The sequence below is a fragment of the Solanum lycopersicum genome, chromosome 10, assembly GCF_036512215.1.
Source record: "Solanum lycopersicum chromosome 10, SLM_r2.1".
Taxonomy (NCBI): domain Eukaryota; kingdom Viridiplantae; phylum Streptophyta; class Magnoliopsida; order Solanales; family Solanaceae; genus Solanum; species Solanum lycopersicum.
In genome coordinates this window covers 37,458,153-37,472,922 of record NC_090809.1, presented here as the reverse complement: position 1 = coordinate 37,472,922, position 14,770 = coordinate 37,458,153, and the positions used below count along the sequence as shown (strand labels likewise).

At 30.3% G+C, this 14,770-nt stretch overlaps 1 protein-coding gene across 3 annotated transcripts; it reads left to right on the top strand.

Annotated features, from left to right (window-relative positions):
- The first annotated feature begins 664 nt into the window (after nt 1-664).
- On the top strand, nt 665-4,693 carry LOC101248434 (tubby-like F-box protein 8). Of its 3 annotated transcripts, none has more exons than XM_026033113.2 (6): nt 665-808; nt 1,223-1,277; nt 1,766-2,209; nt 2,306-2,393; nt 2,701-2,833; nt 3,781-4,693. In XM_026033113.2, the coding sequence occupies exons 3-6, from the start codon at nt 1,862-1,864 to the stop codon at nt 4,490-4,492; spliced, it is 1,281 nt and encodes a 426-aa protein (XP_025888898.1). In that variant the 5' UTR covers nt 665-808; nt 1,223-1,277; nt 1,766-1,861; the 3' UTR covers nt 4,493-4,693. The 3 variants fall into 3 exon arrangements, with proteins under 3 accessions (XP_025888898.1, NP_001294886.1, NP_001294885.1); NM_001307957.1 differs by lacking the exon at nt 665-808 and adding an exon at nt 861-1,085 and having other exon boundaries at nt 3,781-4,688; NM_001307956.1 differs by lacking the exon at nt 665-808 and adding an exon at nt 861-1,113 and having other exon boundaries at nt 3,781-4,688.
- The last annotated feature ends 10,077 nt before the right edge of the window (nt 4,694-14,770 follow it).

Genomic DNA, 14,770 nt, shown 5'->3' with positions numbered 1-14,770 from the left:
CTCAATTTTTTCTGTTATGTTTCATTCTACCTGGTATGTTTGTTTTATACTTTGTTGTTTATGTTTCGGTAAATTTATTGTTATAAGTATTTATAATACACATTAAATAACACACAATAATTGAGTATGCATACAAATTTTTCTACTGAAATTGTAGTTTCCATTCGAACTTCATCACTCTGGTATGTTGATTTTTAAAAAACACCCAAATAAACTTAATAGTCTTGTGTTATATTTTTTCAATCAATTATATTTAATAAGTTGAATTATTGTGCTATATGATACATTCTTCCTATAATATCTTTGGTTGATGTTTATTTGATTCCCTTGAAATACGAAATAGTAATACTTCTTGGAAGCAAAAGAATAAATTGTAAATCAAATTTAAGATGATCGATTGATTGATAAATGATAAGATGTTATAATAATCATTTTTCTTTACATTATTAGTGTTTTTTACTTGGTATTATATGTGAGAGAATATAATGTTTTAGTTTTAATAACTGATATGTTTTAAGTATTATTTTATAAATTTTGTGATATTAAATTTTGGCGTAAAGAGCAAATTATTTTCCTAATTATTAATACATATAAACTCTATTTAGCTACCAAATAATCCCTAAATAGTCAAATATATATAAATTTGATTTTTTTTTCAAAATATAAACTTATTACAATGAATTTCATAGAATGATGAGATAGAAAATCATAAAATGAAAGTAGTTTGAAATCACATGATCGGAAACGGCTGATTAGAAAATGAAAAGATGGTAGAGTTGTTCAAAGTGGAGGAAGGAAAAGTCAAAAGGTGTATTTTCATTTTCCATGGTAGTTGGTGTATTCTGCTCACGTAGTGACCAATTTAATAGAGTATTTGTACTATTCACACACTGAAAAGTATGCATACACCTCTCCTCTCTACTTTCTCTCTCCCTTTTCACTATTCCAAACCCAAACTCAAGCCTTTCTTGGAGGTTGACCCACTTTTCCTTTTTTTCATTACATCTCTCAAATTTCATCATACTTCACAGATCTCTCATTTTTATTCTGATTCTCCTATTTCACCTTCAGATCTTGTATTATAGGCATGTCATCCTTCTCTATTCTGAATTTGTAACGACTCTTCTGGATCCCTTTTCTACAATTTTGCTTTTGTTTCTTACTTTTTATATATTAGTTCATACTATAAAGTTTGTGTCTTTATGGATTTTTTTTTTTGTAGAGAAAGTTTTTCTCTTGGTTTCTCTGCAGGAGTGCTAGAATTTGCTTATTAACAGGTTTGTTCTAATCAGGCTTCTTCATAGATTTGTATATTATATTGTTTTAATTAGTAAATCTCATGAATCTATGGTGTGAATACTGAAAAATTTAGACCTAATTTTTTTATTCATAAATAGGCTAGGGTAAGAGATTGAAAATGAACCATTAAGAGAAGTAGTTGAATTGGTCTTTCTAACAAGAATCTTGGTTGAGATTGTTTGTTTTTTGTTCTTCTTGCTGGTGGTGTGTTGTCGAAAATTAGCAAGTTTACATGATTTTTTATTCTGTTGGCTTCTTCACTTTGTGATGGAATTGCTGAAACATCAGAAAAGGAGTTATCTTTCATAAAGTTGTATCTGATAAATATTATGTGATTAATTGTACTTTGGTATCCTTGTGAAGGTATCCTTTTTCTTTGTATGCCTTTCTTGTTTCTATCTCTTTACTTTTCTTCTTAGCAACTTATTCTTTAGTGAAATATGATTTAGTTTTTGCTCTTTCGCAGTTGTGTCCTTTGACAAGTTTGCTTCTGCTAACTGGAAAAAGGGCTTATATTTTAAGGAAGTGCAAAGAAAGAAGTACAGAACAGTTTTGCTATTAGATGTCGTTCCGCAGTATAGTTCGGGATGTAAGAGATAGTTTTGGCAGTTTATCCAGGAGAAGCTTTGATGTAAGGCTCTCTGGTCATCAAAGGGGTAAATCACTTGGTTCATTTCATGACTTGAGTGACCAGCCTCCTGTCAACCAGAACAGTTGTTGGGCTAATCTCCCACCTGAACTACTTTTTGATGTAATTAGAAGATTAGAAGAGAGTGAGAACTCATGGCCTGCCCGTAAGCATGTCGTATCATGTGCTTCAGTTTGCAGGTCATGGAGGATTATGTGTCAGGAAATTGTTAGAAGTCCTGAAGTTTGTGGAAAGCTTACATTTCCAGTATCGTTAAAGCAGGTTATGAACACCCCCACCTTATATAGTGGAGACGAGTATTTACGACTAGTAATCTTTTGGAGGAGAATTGACGAGTTTGTTTATTTCCTTTTGCAGCCTGGGCCTCGTGACGGAATGATTCAATGTTTCATCAAGAGGGATAAATCTAATTTGACTTACCATCTTTTCTTGTGTCTCAGTCCTGGTAAGAATTCGATGTATATTTGCTATTTTGGGGGCTCATAGGGGGTTGATGTCTTTTAAACATAGATGAGGCATAAAAGGTAATGGCGATTCAGAAACGCGTGGATAAATGGTGGCATTAATGTCTTTTCACTATTCTCTCGTTAGCTATAATCGACCACCCAAAAAAAAACCCATGTTACTAAGAATTTTCTAGGGTAGTACTGCAACGAGTGATTTCCTAAGTACTTGTATTTCCAGTTGCAATTTGATATTTGTTACGTACAAAGTTTTTCAGAGTTTGATAAAAAATCCCTGTTTCTTTGTAGCTTTACTAGTTGAAAATGGGAAATTCCTTCTCTCTGCAAAGAGAACAAGGCGGACTACTTGTACGGAGTATGTTATCTCAATGGATGCAGAAAACATCTCAAGATCAAGCAACACTTACATTGGAAAATTAAGGTATAGGAAAGGAACTATTCATTTTCTATTTTCCTGTATCTTTCGTGCGAGATGTTTCACGATATACTAATGTAAGATGAAGACATTCTTTACCCCTTACACTTGTCAAAGAGAAAAGGTTTCTCCGAAGTTAGCCTTGCATCAAATACCAAGCTCAAACATTCATAAAGGCTTGACATTAGGGATTACTTTAGTTAGTGCATTATTACATACATCAGGAACAGAATAAGTTATGTCCAGCTGGGGTGGGGGTGGGTGTCTAGTGTCTACCTGGTACCATAACATCTCAGACGTCTTAGACGAACTTTGGTCTCAAGTTCTGTCAGGGATTACACATAATTGGAGGGTACTAGATCCTCACTCCATTCTATTCAATCTAGAACAATTTTCTCGATTTTTTCCTCAAGGATGGGCAATGCTGATGTATTCCATCTAGTACAGGATCCTCCCTACATTCTATTCAGCCAGAGGAAGTCTATTTGAGGATGGCTGATGCTGGTGCAGATTAGGCAGAAAGTTATGCTAGCTAAATATTCTCTGGGATTTTTTTTTAATAAGAAGACGTGCAGAAACTAAAATTATCCACAAAAAAAGGAGCCGAGGAATTTCTCGGAGGGCGTTTAAGACAGAAAAGAATAAGTTCCCTTCAAGTAGAAAGGAAAGAAATGTTAATTTAGTGCATAATCTGGGTATCTGACTATAAATAAAGCCTTCTGCTGTGGGTTTGAGTGACACTGCGATGTCTGCTTTCTGCTGTAGGTTTGAGTGATACAGCGACACCTGCTAAACTGCTCTAAATAACGGAAAGGATCACGTGATTTATATTTCATATAACACAGCTTTTTAGTGCTTATATGCACTTAGTGGAGCGTGAAATGAATGTTTGTCAAGTATTTATTATTAATGACAATGTTTTCTGATGTATCTAATACTGATGTTCATTACAGGTCAAATTTTCTGGGTACAAAATTCGTTATATATGACACACAGCCTCCATACACCTTTGCAAACGTTCCGCCTCCAGGCCGCACAAGCCGCAGATTCTATTCCAAGAAAGTCTCTCCGAAAGTTCCAACTGGAAGCTACAGCATAGCCCAAATCAAATACGAGCTAAATGTTCTTGGAACACGGGGTCCACGGAAAATGCACTGCGTAATGCACTCGATTCCTGCCTCAGCAGTTGATGTGGGTGGGTCAGTGCCTGGCCAACCGGAACTTCTCCCAAGGTCCCTTGAGGATTCATTCCGTAGTATCTCTTTCTCAAAGTCGTTGGATCATTCTGCTGAGTTCAGTAGCTCACGGTTTTCTGATATTGTTAGAGCATCATCCAGTGCAGAAGATGATAGTAAGGTGAAACCCTTGGTTCTAAAGAACAAGTCACCGCGTTGGCATGAACAATTGCAGTGTTGGTGCCTGAATTTTAGAGGACGGGTGACAGTTGCATCTGTAAAGAATTTTCAGTTGATAGCGGCCCACCAACCACCTGCTGGGGGACCGACGACCTCTCGGTCAAGTCAATCAGATCATGACAAAGTCATCCTGCAATTTGGCAAGATAGGGAAAGATATGTTTACTATGGATTACAGGTATCCCCTATCTGCGGTTCAAGCTTTTGCTATATGCTTGAGTAGCTTTGACACCAAATTGGCATGTGAATAGAAGATTAGGATGGGATACTAAAACAAATTAACAACTGCAATTGACCTTGTTCTGGATATATTATGCTACTTTTGTTTTCCTTTTCGCACTAGTAGAATTAGGGATTGTCCCTAATCTTTCATTATCTTGTAAAAACACCTCATTATAATGGTGGCTTGTTCATCTTGACATTTATTTAAAGCCACTGAACTTTCTATTTGAGTTCGAGAATCTACTTTTAAGCATTTTACAATCAATGTTGTTTATATTAAGCTTCATCCAAAGTTCCAATAAGATGCCTTCCCTTAAGAGTCAACAGCTTACCACATAGCTCTAATTCCTCTACCAAAGCTTGCCGACTGGGTTGCCCATTTATTAATTTCTTATCCAAACCCCTAACCAAGTTTGCTAGACTCGACTTGCTAAAATTAATAGGCTAACATCTTTTTTTAACTTCATCTTTGTTGAGTTTGAGGAAGGACATCTCAAGCTATAACAAATCAAAGGTGAAAAGATAGATGTTTGCCTATTTAATTTAGTGAGTCGGGTCTAGCAAGAATGAGTTCGAGTTTGATTCATAAAGTGGGTTTGAATTAATAAGTGAATATCCAAGTAAGCAGCAAGCTTAGGTGGATGAATCAGTATCACGTGACTACGACCTGTTAATTTTTGAGGGCATTTGTTGTCTCGCAGAATAATGGCGGGAGTATTTCTTATCCCAAAATGTAATTGAGGGTATACATGATTTATTTCGCACAATTCAGTGGCAGTTTTGACCCTTTTGCCTAGACTAAAAAAGGGACTTTCCTTTAGGTTTAAACCTTATAAACTCACCTCCCTTGTGGTTTTGAATAATACATACACCTCCCGTGTTTTGATTTTTTTCAACCTTCATATATATATATATTAACATTATATATCATGATACCTGTTTTTTACTAAATTTGAATTTCACACTGCAGGTGAAACACTCACACCATTGCACCACAACCTTTGCTCGTATATATTAGCATACTTATTATATTATAAATGAGAAGCTTCCGAGATAAAAATTGGATTACAAAAATACCCCTTAAAAATAAGTGAAAATTGTATGATATAGTAAATTATTAATTAAAATAAAATACTATAGCCATAGTTTATTTTATTTGTAATTCGTAGCAAATATCCCCCTTTTTTTTTCATTTGACTCGGTATACAATTAGTCATTTTTTCTATACAATTATCCATTATTATACAAATGTATAAAATGCATTTTTATTTGTATAAAGCTAGAGAAAAATGTGTGCGTATAAATACAATACAAATACGTGTATTTTCATCCTATACACTTATAATTATACAATTATTTAGTTTTGTATAAACTGAAGAATTTATATAAAATTGAGAATCTAGTGAATTATAAAAACCAAAAGCTCCATAGCAAACATAAAATTTTCTATGGAGCATAATTATGCAAATTATAGTTATAACATACAAATATAATTTTTACATTGGCTTTATGTAAAAATTATTAAAAAGTTAACGGGTCAAATTATCTATTAGCTACAAGTAATTAGTATTGACTAGATAATTTTATATACTACTTAATGCTTCTATACTACTTATTTCACCATTAGAAGAAATAATAGAGGGAAGTAGGGTGCAAAAATAGTAGAGAGAAGGAGGAGTATACATGACCTGCTTGATTTTGATTTTTCAAATGTTAAATTAAATTATTTGTGTTAAAATTTTAAATTTATTAATCAAATTAAATTAACAAAAGTTGAGTTTTTATGGGATTTTCAACTTTGGGGTTTTCAAATACCAAATCAAACCATTTGTATCACATTTTTTTATTTTTTAATTTCTCCAAACTAATAAATTTTAGATATTTTGGATTATTGAATTTTTTCGATAAAGTATTCATCCAAAACATATAATTAACTTGTGCTTCAAATATTTCTCCAGTCCAACAAAAATACAACTATTTAAAACGTTTCTTAAGAAATTAACACACAATATCATAATTGATGATACTAAAGTATTCAATAAAAAATATTAATGAAATCGTATATAATAAATATTGCAAATTGAGAAGTTATAATGAAAAATGACCATAATTTAGAATTACTAAATCATGCTAAAATAAGTCTAATAAGTATTAATTACATGATTAAACATTAAATAAAAAATTAAAACTATGTCATGTATTTTAAATGACTAAACCAATGTAAAACTAAAGAATAAATATTCAACATTATTGTCATTCTTACTATTGATTAATTAATTTTGTCAGCATTAGTATTGATTTGATTTTGAAATCAAGCTTTATTAGATTTACTACTGTTGACACCCAATTTTGTCCCTCAACAATATAAATTAATATAGAGCTTCTTTAATTTTATACGATTTGAAATAATTAGTTTTATAAAATGCAATATATATTTTCAACTTCTAAAGTAATTTTCGCCATAAATATATTTTTATATAATTATTATATTTTATGAATATTCAAAAATCGTCTAAAAAAGATTTGGTTTTAATTAATTATTTGGTTACTTAGCTTAGTTATGTAATAATTTATAAAATAATTTAGTTTATAGTTAGATTGATTATTTTATTTCGTTAAGGTTAAGAAGCTCATTAGTTAATTATATTAATTCATCCTATTTACTTACTAGCCAAATTTACTAAATATCACACCCTTTTTTGCATATAGTGGTATGGTTTTTTCTATTTGAGGGACGTAATTGATTATAAATTATTTTATTTTTCTTTAGAGTCGCCACTTGGAATTAAGTTATGGTGTTCTAAGTTATTTTTTTGTTTTATCCCTAATCAAAAGGAAATGACTGCTAATTTTGGTTTGCGAACTAGAAATTCAGGTAAGAACTTTTTGCCCGAGGGGAAGGTATTAGACATCCCTCGAATATCGTGGTTCTAATACGGTCACTTTTATTGACTTATACTTGACTTAAAATATTTTTGGATATATTATTTTCAGGCCATGACTTATTCACATTTTTATTGTTGAACTTTTATTTGGTCTCAATCTAGATGCGTAACCGCATTTTTTACATTTAGAGACATAATCATCTTCTTTGCATCACACTTATTAACTTTATTTAAAAGTGTTATTTTAAATTAATGATATCGAATTATATTTTTAGACAAGATACGTTACCATATTCTTAAATTTATTTTATTGTCTCAAGAAAAAGATGTGTAATCACATTCTTTATTGAAATAAATATTTTTTACATGTAATATATCCGTCCTAATGCTTACCTATCACAAAGCTTAAGTGTATTATTAGTAATATATTCATGACAACTATTTAAATAATAGAAGTCTAGGATGACTACTACAAGTTATAACAAAGACATTAAAAATAAATAAAATAAAAATAAATGTGTAATTCTTCATTTCTTCTTTCTAGGATGAACATTCTAAATTTTAAAAGAAATTGACTAAACAAATTAATAGAATAATTTTCATAAATTTTGATTGGATACAAGAGATACATAATTGATAGTAGCCCACGATACAAATGAAAGATAACATAGAATAAAATAAATCTACAATGTTTCAATATTAGTGTCAAAATTAAACACACATAAAATTTAAGAAATTTCATAACATTGAAATTAAGTATTATATAATCATAAAAATAAAATATACAATCAAATCAACACCTCTTGTGAAAATTGAATTTACTAAAAAAAAAAATTATCCTAATAAGAAACCACGAAACCAAACCTCAAACTTGAGCTTTATGTGCGAGTGGAAAAGATACATAATGGAAGGGTGATCTTGTTTTCCTTTTTCGTGCAGATGGGTGCATGTACTTTTTTTTGTTTTTTCTGGTAATATGTGGGAATTTTTTTTGTGTGTTTTGCCACTGTGAATGCTGAATTTTTCTCCTCATTCTTCTTGTGCGTGTGGTGGCGTTTTTTGTTTTGTAGCCTTTTTTCTTTTGCTTCTCTGTGTGAGGATGTGTATATATAGTGTGTAGAAACGTCCTTTTTTCTTTTTTGGTCGTCTCTGTGTACGTATATAATAACTAGATATCAGGTGCCTGCATTAGCGCAGGTCTAACATATATTAGTTTTTTTTCTTTCAATTTATGTGACACAAATAAAATTTGAAAAAGTGAACTAAATTTTTTATACGTGTTTTTTTAAAAATATTTTAAAATTTTAATTTATATACCTTTTATGTCATTTTCAAATAATATATGTTACTACATCTATTTTATTTTATATGATTTTAGGAAAGTCAACGTAGTTTCTTATATGATTTTCACATATTTTTAGTTGTCATTTAACTGTGACTCATAACTTTTTAGTTCTTTCATTATTTTCAAACAATATATGCAACTTCTTTTGTTTCAATAAAAATAAGGGAGTCAATCAAATTTTAATATGTTTTTAACTATGTTTTTTTTTAAAATATCTTAAATTGTTACATTGCGTTTTAAGCTTCTTTTTTATGTAATATGTAACAAATTAAAAATTAAAACGAAAAATTAAAGTTTTCAAAACATTATATTTTTATATCAAAATGTTCAAATCCATAAAACTCCACATATATGCACAAATTAATTTCTTTTATATAGTATATTTAAGATCACAAAATTAAAAAATATTTCAATACACAAAAATTAAATATGCATATAAATTTTAACTTGAATTTTGATTGATTCCACCTAATATTATACTTGATATGTAATTATCAAAAACTAAGCGTAATCATTATTTATTTAATTCCATGTAACAAATAGATATTACAATAATTCATAAAAATGATGAAATAACAAAATGAGATAATTCTAATAATAATAACTAAAGATGTTTCTATAACTATTTAATTTTCTTGTTATCATTCTTGGTAGATTTTTGCTTTCATGAAATTACGTTTTTATCTTTGATCATTTATTCACTTGATATATAGAAAGATGTTTCTAGAATTATTTATTCTTGATAGATTTTTGTTAGAATAAAATTACATTTTTATTCTTGGTCGTCTTTAATACAAATATATTATCATATTCATTGTTATTTGTCAAGTTACTTTTTAACATCTTTTTCTTTAATTTCAATCTAACATATATTATTAATTTTATCACACTTATTTATTTTCAAGTGTATTAATTAGAGCTAAAATAATATAAAAAGTAGGCATTTTCTATAAGCATAATGAATAGAAAAAATATGAAAAACTAAATTAAAATAATAGTGAAATAGAGTAATAATAAAATAGATATCACAATAACTCACAAAAGAAAAGAAAGTGAAGTAATAACAAAATAAGTTAATGGTCATTACAATAACTTAAGATGTTTCTAGAACTATTTATTATTTTTGTTATCATTCTTGATAGATTTTTGTTAGCGTGAAATTATATTTTTGTCCTTGGTCATTATTCACTTCATATATATAAATATGTTTCTAGAATTATTTATTATTTTTCTTAATAGATTTTTGTTAGCATAAAATTACATTTTTGCCCTTGGTCGTCCACTCACTTCGCTCTTCTTTATAATAGAATTTTACTTTACTTTATTGTTCTTGGTTGATTTTGTTAGCTTGAAATTACATTTTTACTCTTGATCATTATTCACTTCATATATAAAACGATAATTATAGGATTATTTACTATCTTTTTAATAGATTTTTGTTGAATTAAATTAGAGTTTTTTATCCTTGATCGTCCTCCCAATTCATTCTTCTCTATCTAATAATAATAATTAACGGACACTATCACATTTTCATTAGCAAATACATTTTTTTAATCATACACACACTATCACAAATTTGTATATCCTAAAATAAAAATAATTGGGTACAATGTTTTAACTTTGTTTATTTTAAAAAGAAAAAAAAATTGAAGTTTTAGTTTTAGAGTAATTGTGAAATGTAAAAGATTTTTTTTTAAAAAACAATGTAATTCAGGTCATCTTTTTTATTGGCAGTCAGAAAAACGTAGGTGATTAATTGTGTGCAAAGATCGAGGCACGTGAATTCCTCATTGCAATTGCTACTCGTCTGCCACTCTGTAGAAGTCAGTATTTTAGTTATAAAATTACAAATACTCCCTTGGTCGTCCTCTCTTTTCATTTAGCTGTATGAATATTTTCTTCTTTTATTATAAGGAAAAGGATCAAATATACCCCTAAACTATTTGAAAGGTCTAAATATATCATCCGTTTAAAGTTTGGTTCACTCATGTCTTCACCGTTCAATTTTTGGTCCAAATATGTCCTTATGAGCGTTAGTTGTCATGTTGGACATATCCAACTCATTTTTCACTTCTTTAAATGCCACGTGGAATTGTCATGCCATTTTGACCTTATCACATAACATTTATATGAAAATGAAAAGATATTCGGACTCATAAACACCTAATTCGACCCATAAATCAGCTCCTTTTAAAATCACTATCCGACCCATTTTTAACAATTTTGTTTAATTTTTATTATTGGGGTAAATCCCAAAAATGAGTAATTGATTAATAAAAAATAGAAAAAATATGAAAAAATATAAAATTAACGCAAAAAATTCACAAATAAATATAGTAACCGTAAATCTAACATTTAATTTTTTTTAAAATTTTTTTATAAATCTCGAAATGGGTAATTAATTAATAAAAATTATGAAAAGTATGAAAAAATAATAAATTAATGCCAAAAGTTCACTAATAAATATTAGTAACATTTCAATCTACAATTTTTTAATTTTTTTTATATTTTTCGGTAAATCTCAAAAATGAGTAATTTTTTAATAAAAAGGGAAAAATTTGAAAACAAAATAAAAGATTTACTTCAAAATTCACAAATAAATATAGTAAACTTAAATTCAATAATTTTCAACAATTTTTTTTCATATTTTTCTATTTTTTATTTCTGATTTTTTTGCGTAATTTTTATATTTTTTCATATTTTTTGTTAATAAACTCATTTTTTGAATTTGTGGAAAAAATTAAAAATTAAAAAAATATTGAAATTTTTTTCATACTTTTTATTAATCAATTACTCATTTCAGGATTTATCAATTTTTTTTTTAAAAGTGTCTAAATTGAATTTAAGGTTACTATAATTATTTATGAATTTTTAGCGTTAATTTTATACTTTTTTCATATTTTTCTATTTTTTTAATTAATCAATTACTCATTTTCGGAATTTATCGAAAAAATAAAAATTAAACAAAATTGTTGAAAATTGGTCGGATAATTTATTTAAAATGGGGTTGATTTATGGGTCGGATTAGGTGTTTATGAGTTAGAATATCTTTCCATTTTCATATAAATGTTATGTGGTAAGACCAAAATGACATGACAATTTTATGTGGCATTTAAAGAAATGAAAAATGAGTTGGATATGTCCAACATGACAACTAACGTCCATAAGGGCATATTTGGATCAAAAGTTGGATGGCGAGGACATCAGTGAACCAAACTTTAAACGAAGGGTATATCTAGACCTTTTTAAATAGTTTAGGGGCATATTTGACCCCTTTTCCTTTATTATATTTTCAAAATTAAATGATTTTCTTACTATACCGTAGATTACATGAGAAAAGTTAGAAAACAATGTTTAGATTACATGAGAAAAGTTAGAAAACAATATTTATAATTTATGTATTCATTTATTTGATCTTTTAAAATATTTTTTTCGCATTTATGTAATGAAAATAATTCTCACTGAAACATCTAAATTTACTCATGTATTATGACAAATGCCACTTTTTTTTTAATTGTGACCTAAACAGAGAACTTATCTAATATTAAAAATATTTATTTCGACACACTTGATCATAACATCTACACAAAAATTTCTATATAAAAGATATTTTCTTTTGTTTCATTTCAATTTACCTTTTATATGAGTTATAAATCATCAAAACTGTCTGGACTTTCTCTATCACATTCGCACTGTCGACACGAATGCGACTCTAAAAGTGAAGAGTTCAATCAACTTAGCTTAAAAGTATATAAAATTGATATTTTATTTTTCAATAAAGCAAACAAAGACCACTTAATTAATGTGACATTTTCTCAAACAATTAGCATTTATTAGAAATTTTTACTATATAAGATCAATATATGAAACAAATAATATCAAATAGAAGGCCACAATCATGAAGTGTAATTAATCAATTATTCATACTTTGATGCAATCCGTGTAACAATATCACTCATGTTACATAAATGTAACGACCTGTTTAGTCGTTTTGAGCAGCAGATTTTATTCTGGAAAAAATGGCTGAGACAACAGACCTCACGACGGACCGTCATGGGCACGACAGACCGTCGAGGGAGTCTCGTTTCAAAACACTTAGAAATTCTGAAATTTGGGTACTGAAATCGACTCTCTGAACTCCGTAACGGAATGGCAGGACGGACCATCGTGGGTACGACGAACCGTCACAGACTCTTCAAGGAAATTGAGTCTCTGAACTCTGTGACGGGACAGTAGGACGGAACGTCGCAGGCACGACGGGCCGTCACAGGCTGCGTAGTCCCAGGCTGGGTCGGATTTCTTTAAATGTTTTAAGGGACGTTTTTGACTATTCCTGCTTAATTTATAAAGTTAGTGGGTTAATGTTAATAAGTCTAATTACTTGGGGGTTAAAAGAGGTAACCTTAAGTTAATTAGTGGGTTATTATTGCCATCTTTTATTCTTAATTATATGCTAATTAGGGTAAAAGAAAGAGGGTTTTGAATAAGAAAAATAGAAAGAGCAAAGAGAGAGAGAGGATCGAACGAGAAGAGGAAAACACAAAGCTTTGGGGAATTTGCTTGCTTGATCACTAATCTTCGGTGGAGGTAGGTTATGGTTTTTATGCTATTCGTAGTAAACTCTTAATAGCGAATGATATGTATTGGTAGCATTGTAAACCCTTCTATATGCTTAATTGTATGCTTGCATGAATGTGATTATGTAATTGTGATAAAATAAGCATGATGAAGCTATTGAATCCTAAATCTTGAGAAACCCTAATCTGCTTTGTTAATGATGATGCCTTGGTATAAAAGAAGGCTTGATGAACGAAAGTAGTGAGATTAGGGGATCGGGTGCCACGTTTCGGTACCAGGATAGTATATGAGGATCGAAGTGTCACGTTCCGACACAGGATAGTATATGGATCGGTTGCCACGTTCCGGTATCAGGATAGTATATGAGGATCAGAGTGTCACGTTCCGACACCAGGATAGTATATGGATCGGGTGCCACGTTCCGGTACCAGGATAGTATATGAGGATCGGAGTGTCACGTTCCGACACCAGGATAGAATGAGGATCGGAGTGTCACGTTCCGACACCAGGATAGTATATGAGGAGCGGAGTGTCACGTACCGACACGAGAGGAATAAAGATAATGAATCTTGAAAGATGTTAATATACTCAATCTAATGAACCTAATTCCCAAATGAGTATGATGAGGAGGCGTGAGTCCTCATTGATGTGCTTGGTGTTGTGACCAAGGGTTATGGTAATTGTAAATGCTGCATGCTAAGGATATTAGTTGATTTTATGATGTTATCTGATATATACTGTTTTCTATTATGAGTTGGCCGATGATATTTACTCAGTACTTGTGTTTGTACTGACCCCCTACTTTTATGTTTTCTTCTTTGTTATTTGTGGAGTGCAGCAAACGTGCCGTCGTCTTCAACTCAACCGCAATTGTAGCCAGTCTTCAATTTCACCAGATTTCAGGGTGAGCTAATGCTTCTAGCTTGGACTGGATCTTCTTGTTCATGTCTTGATGCCTTGAAGTTCCGGCATGGACTAGCTTTTACTTGTTTTAGCTTCTTAGAATACTCTTAGTTTAGTAATTTGATCATAGATATTCTTGTGATGATGACTTCCAGATATTGGGGAATGATAAGTATTGAATTTTAGAAGTTATTAATTGATTTCGCTAATGAGTTTTAAGTCTTCCGCATTATATTGTGTTATTATATTGAAAGGTTAAGGTTTAGATTGGTTGGTTCACTCACACAGGAGGGTAAGTGTGGGTGCCAGTCGCGGCCCGATTTGGGTCGTGACAAACTTGGTATCAGAGCATTAGGTTCGTTGGTCTCATCACATAAGAACGAGTCTAGTAGAGTCTTAAGGAACGGTAGGGGGACGCCTTTACTTTTCTTTGAGAGGCTATAAGACTTTAGGAAAATTTCATTCTTTCTTTCTTTCTTTCATGCTATTACTTGGGTCCAATTGGTATCTAGGTGATACAAATTGGTATCTGACCATCTTCACTCTATTTCGCAGATGGTTAGAACTAGAGCAACAACGACTGCACCAACACCAAC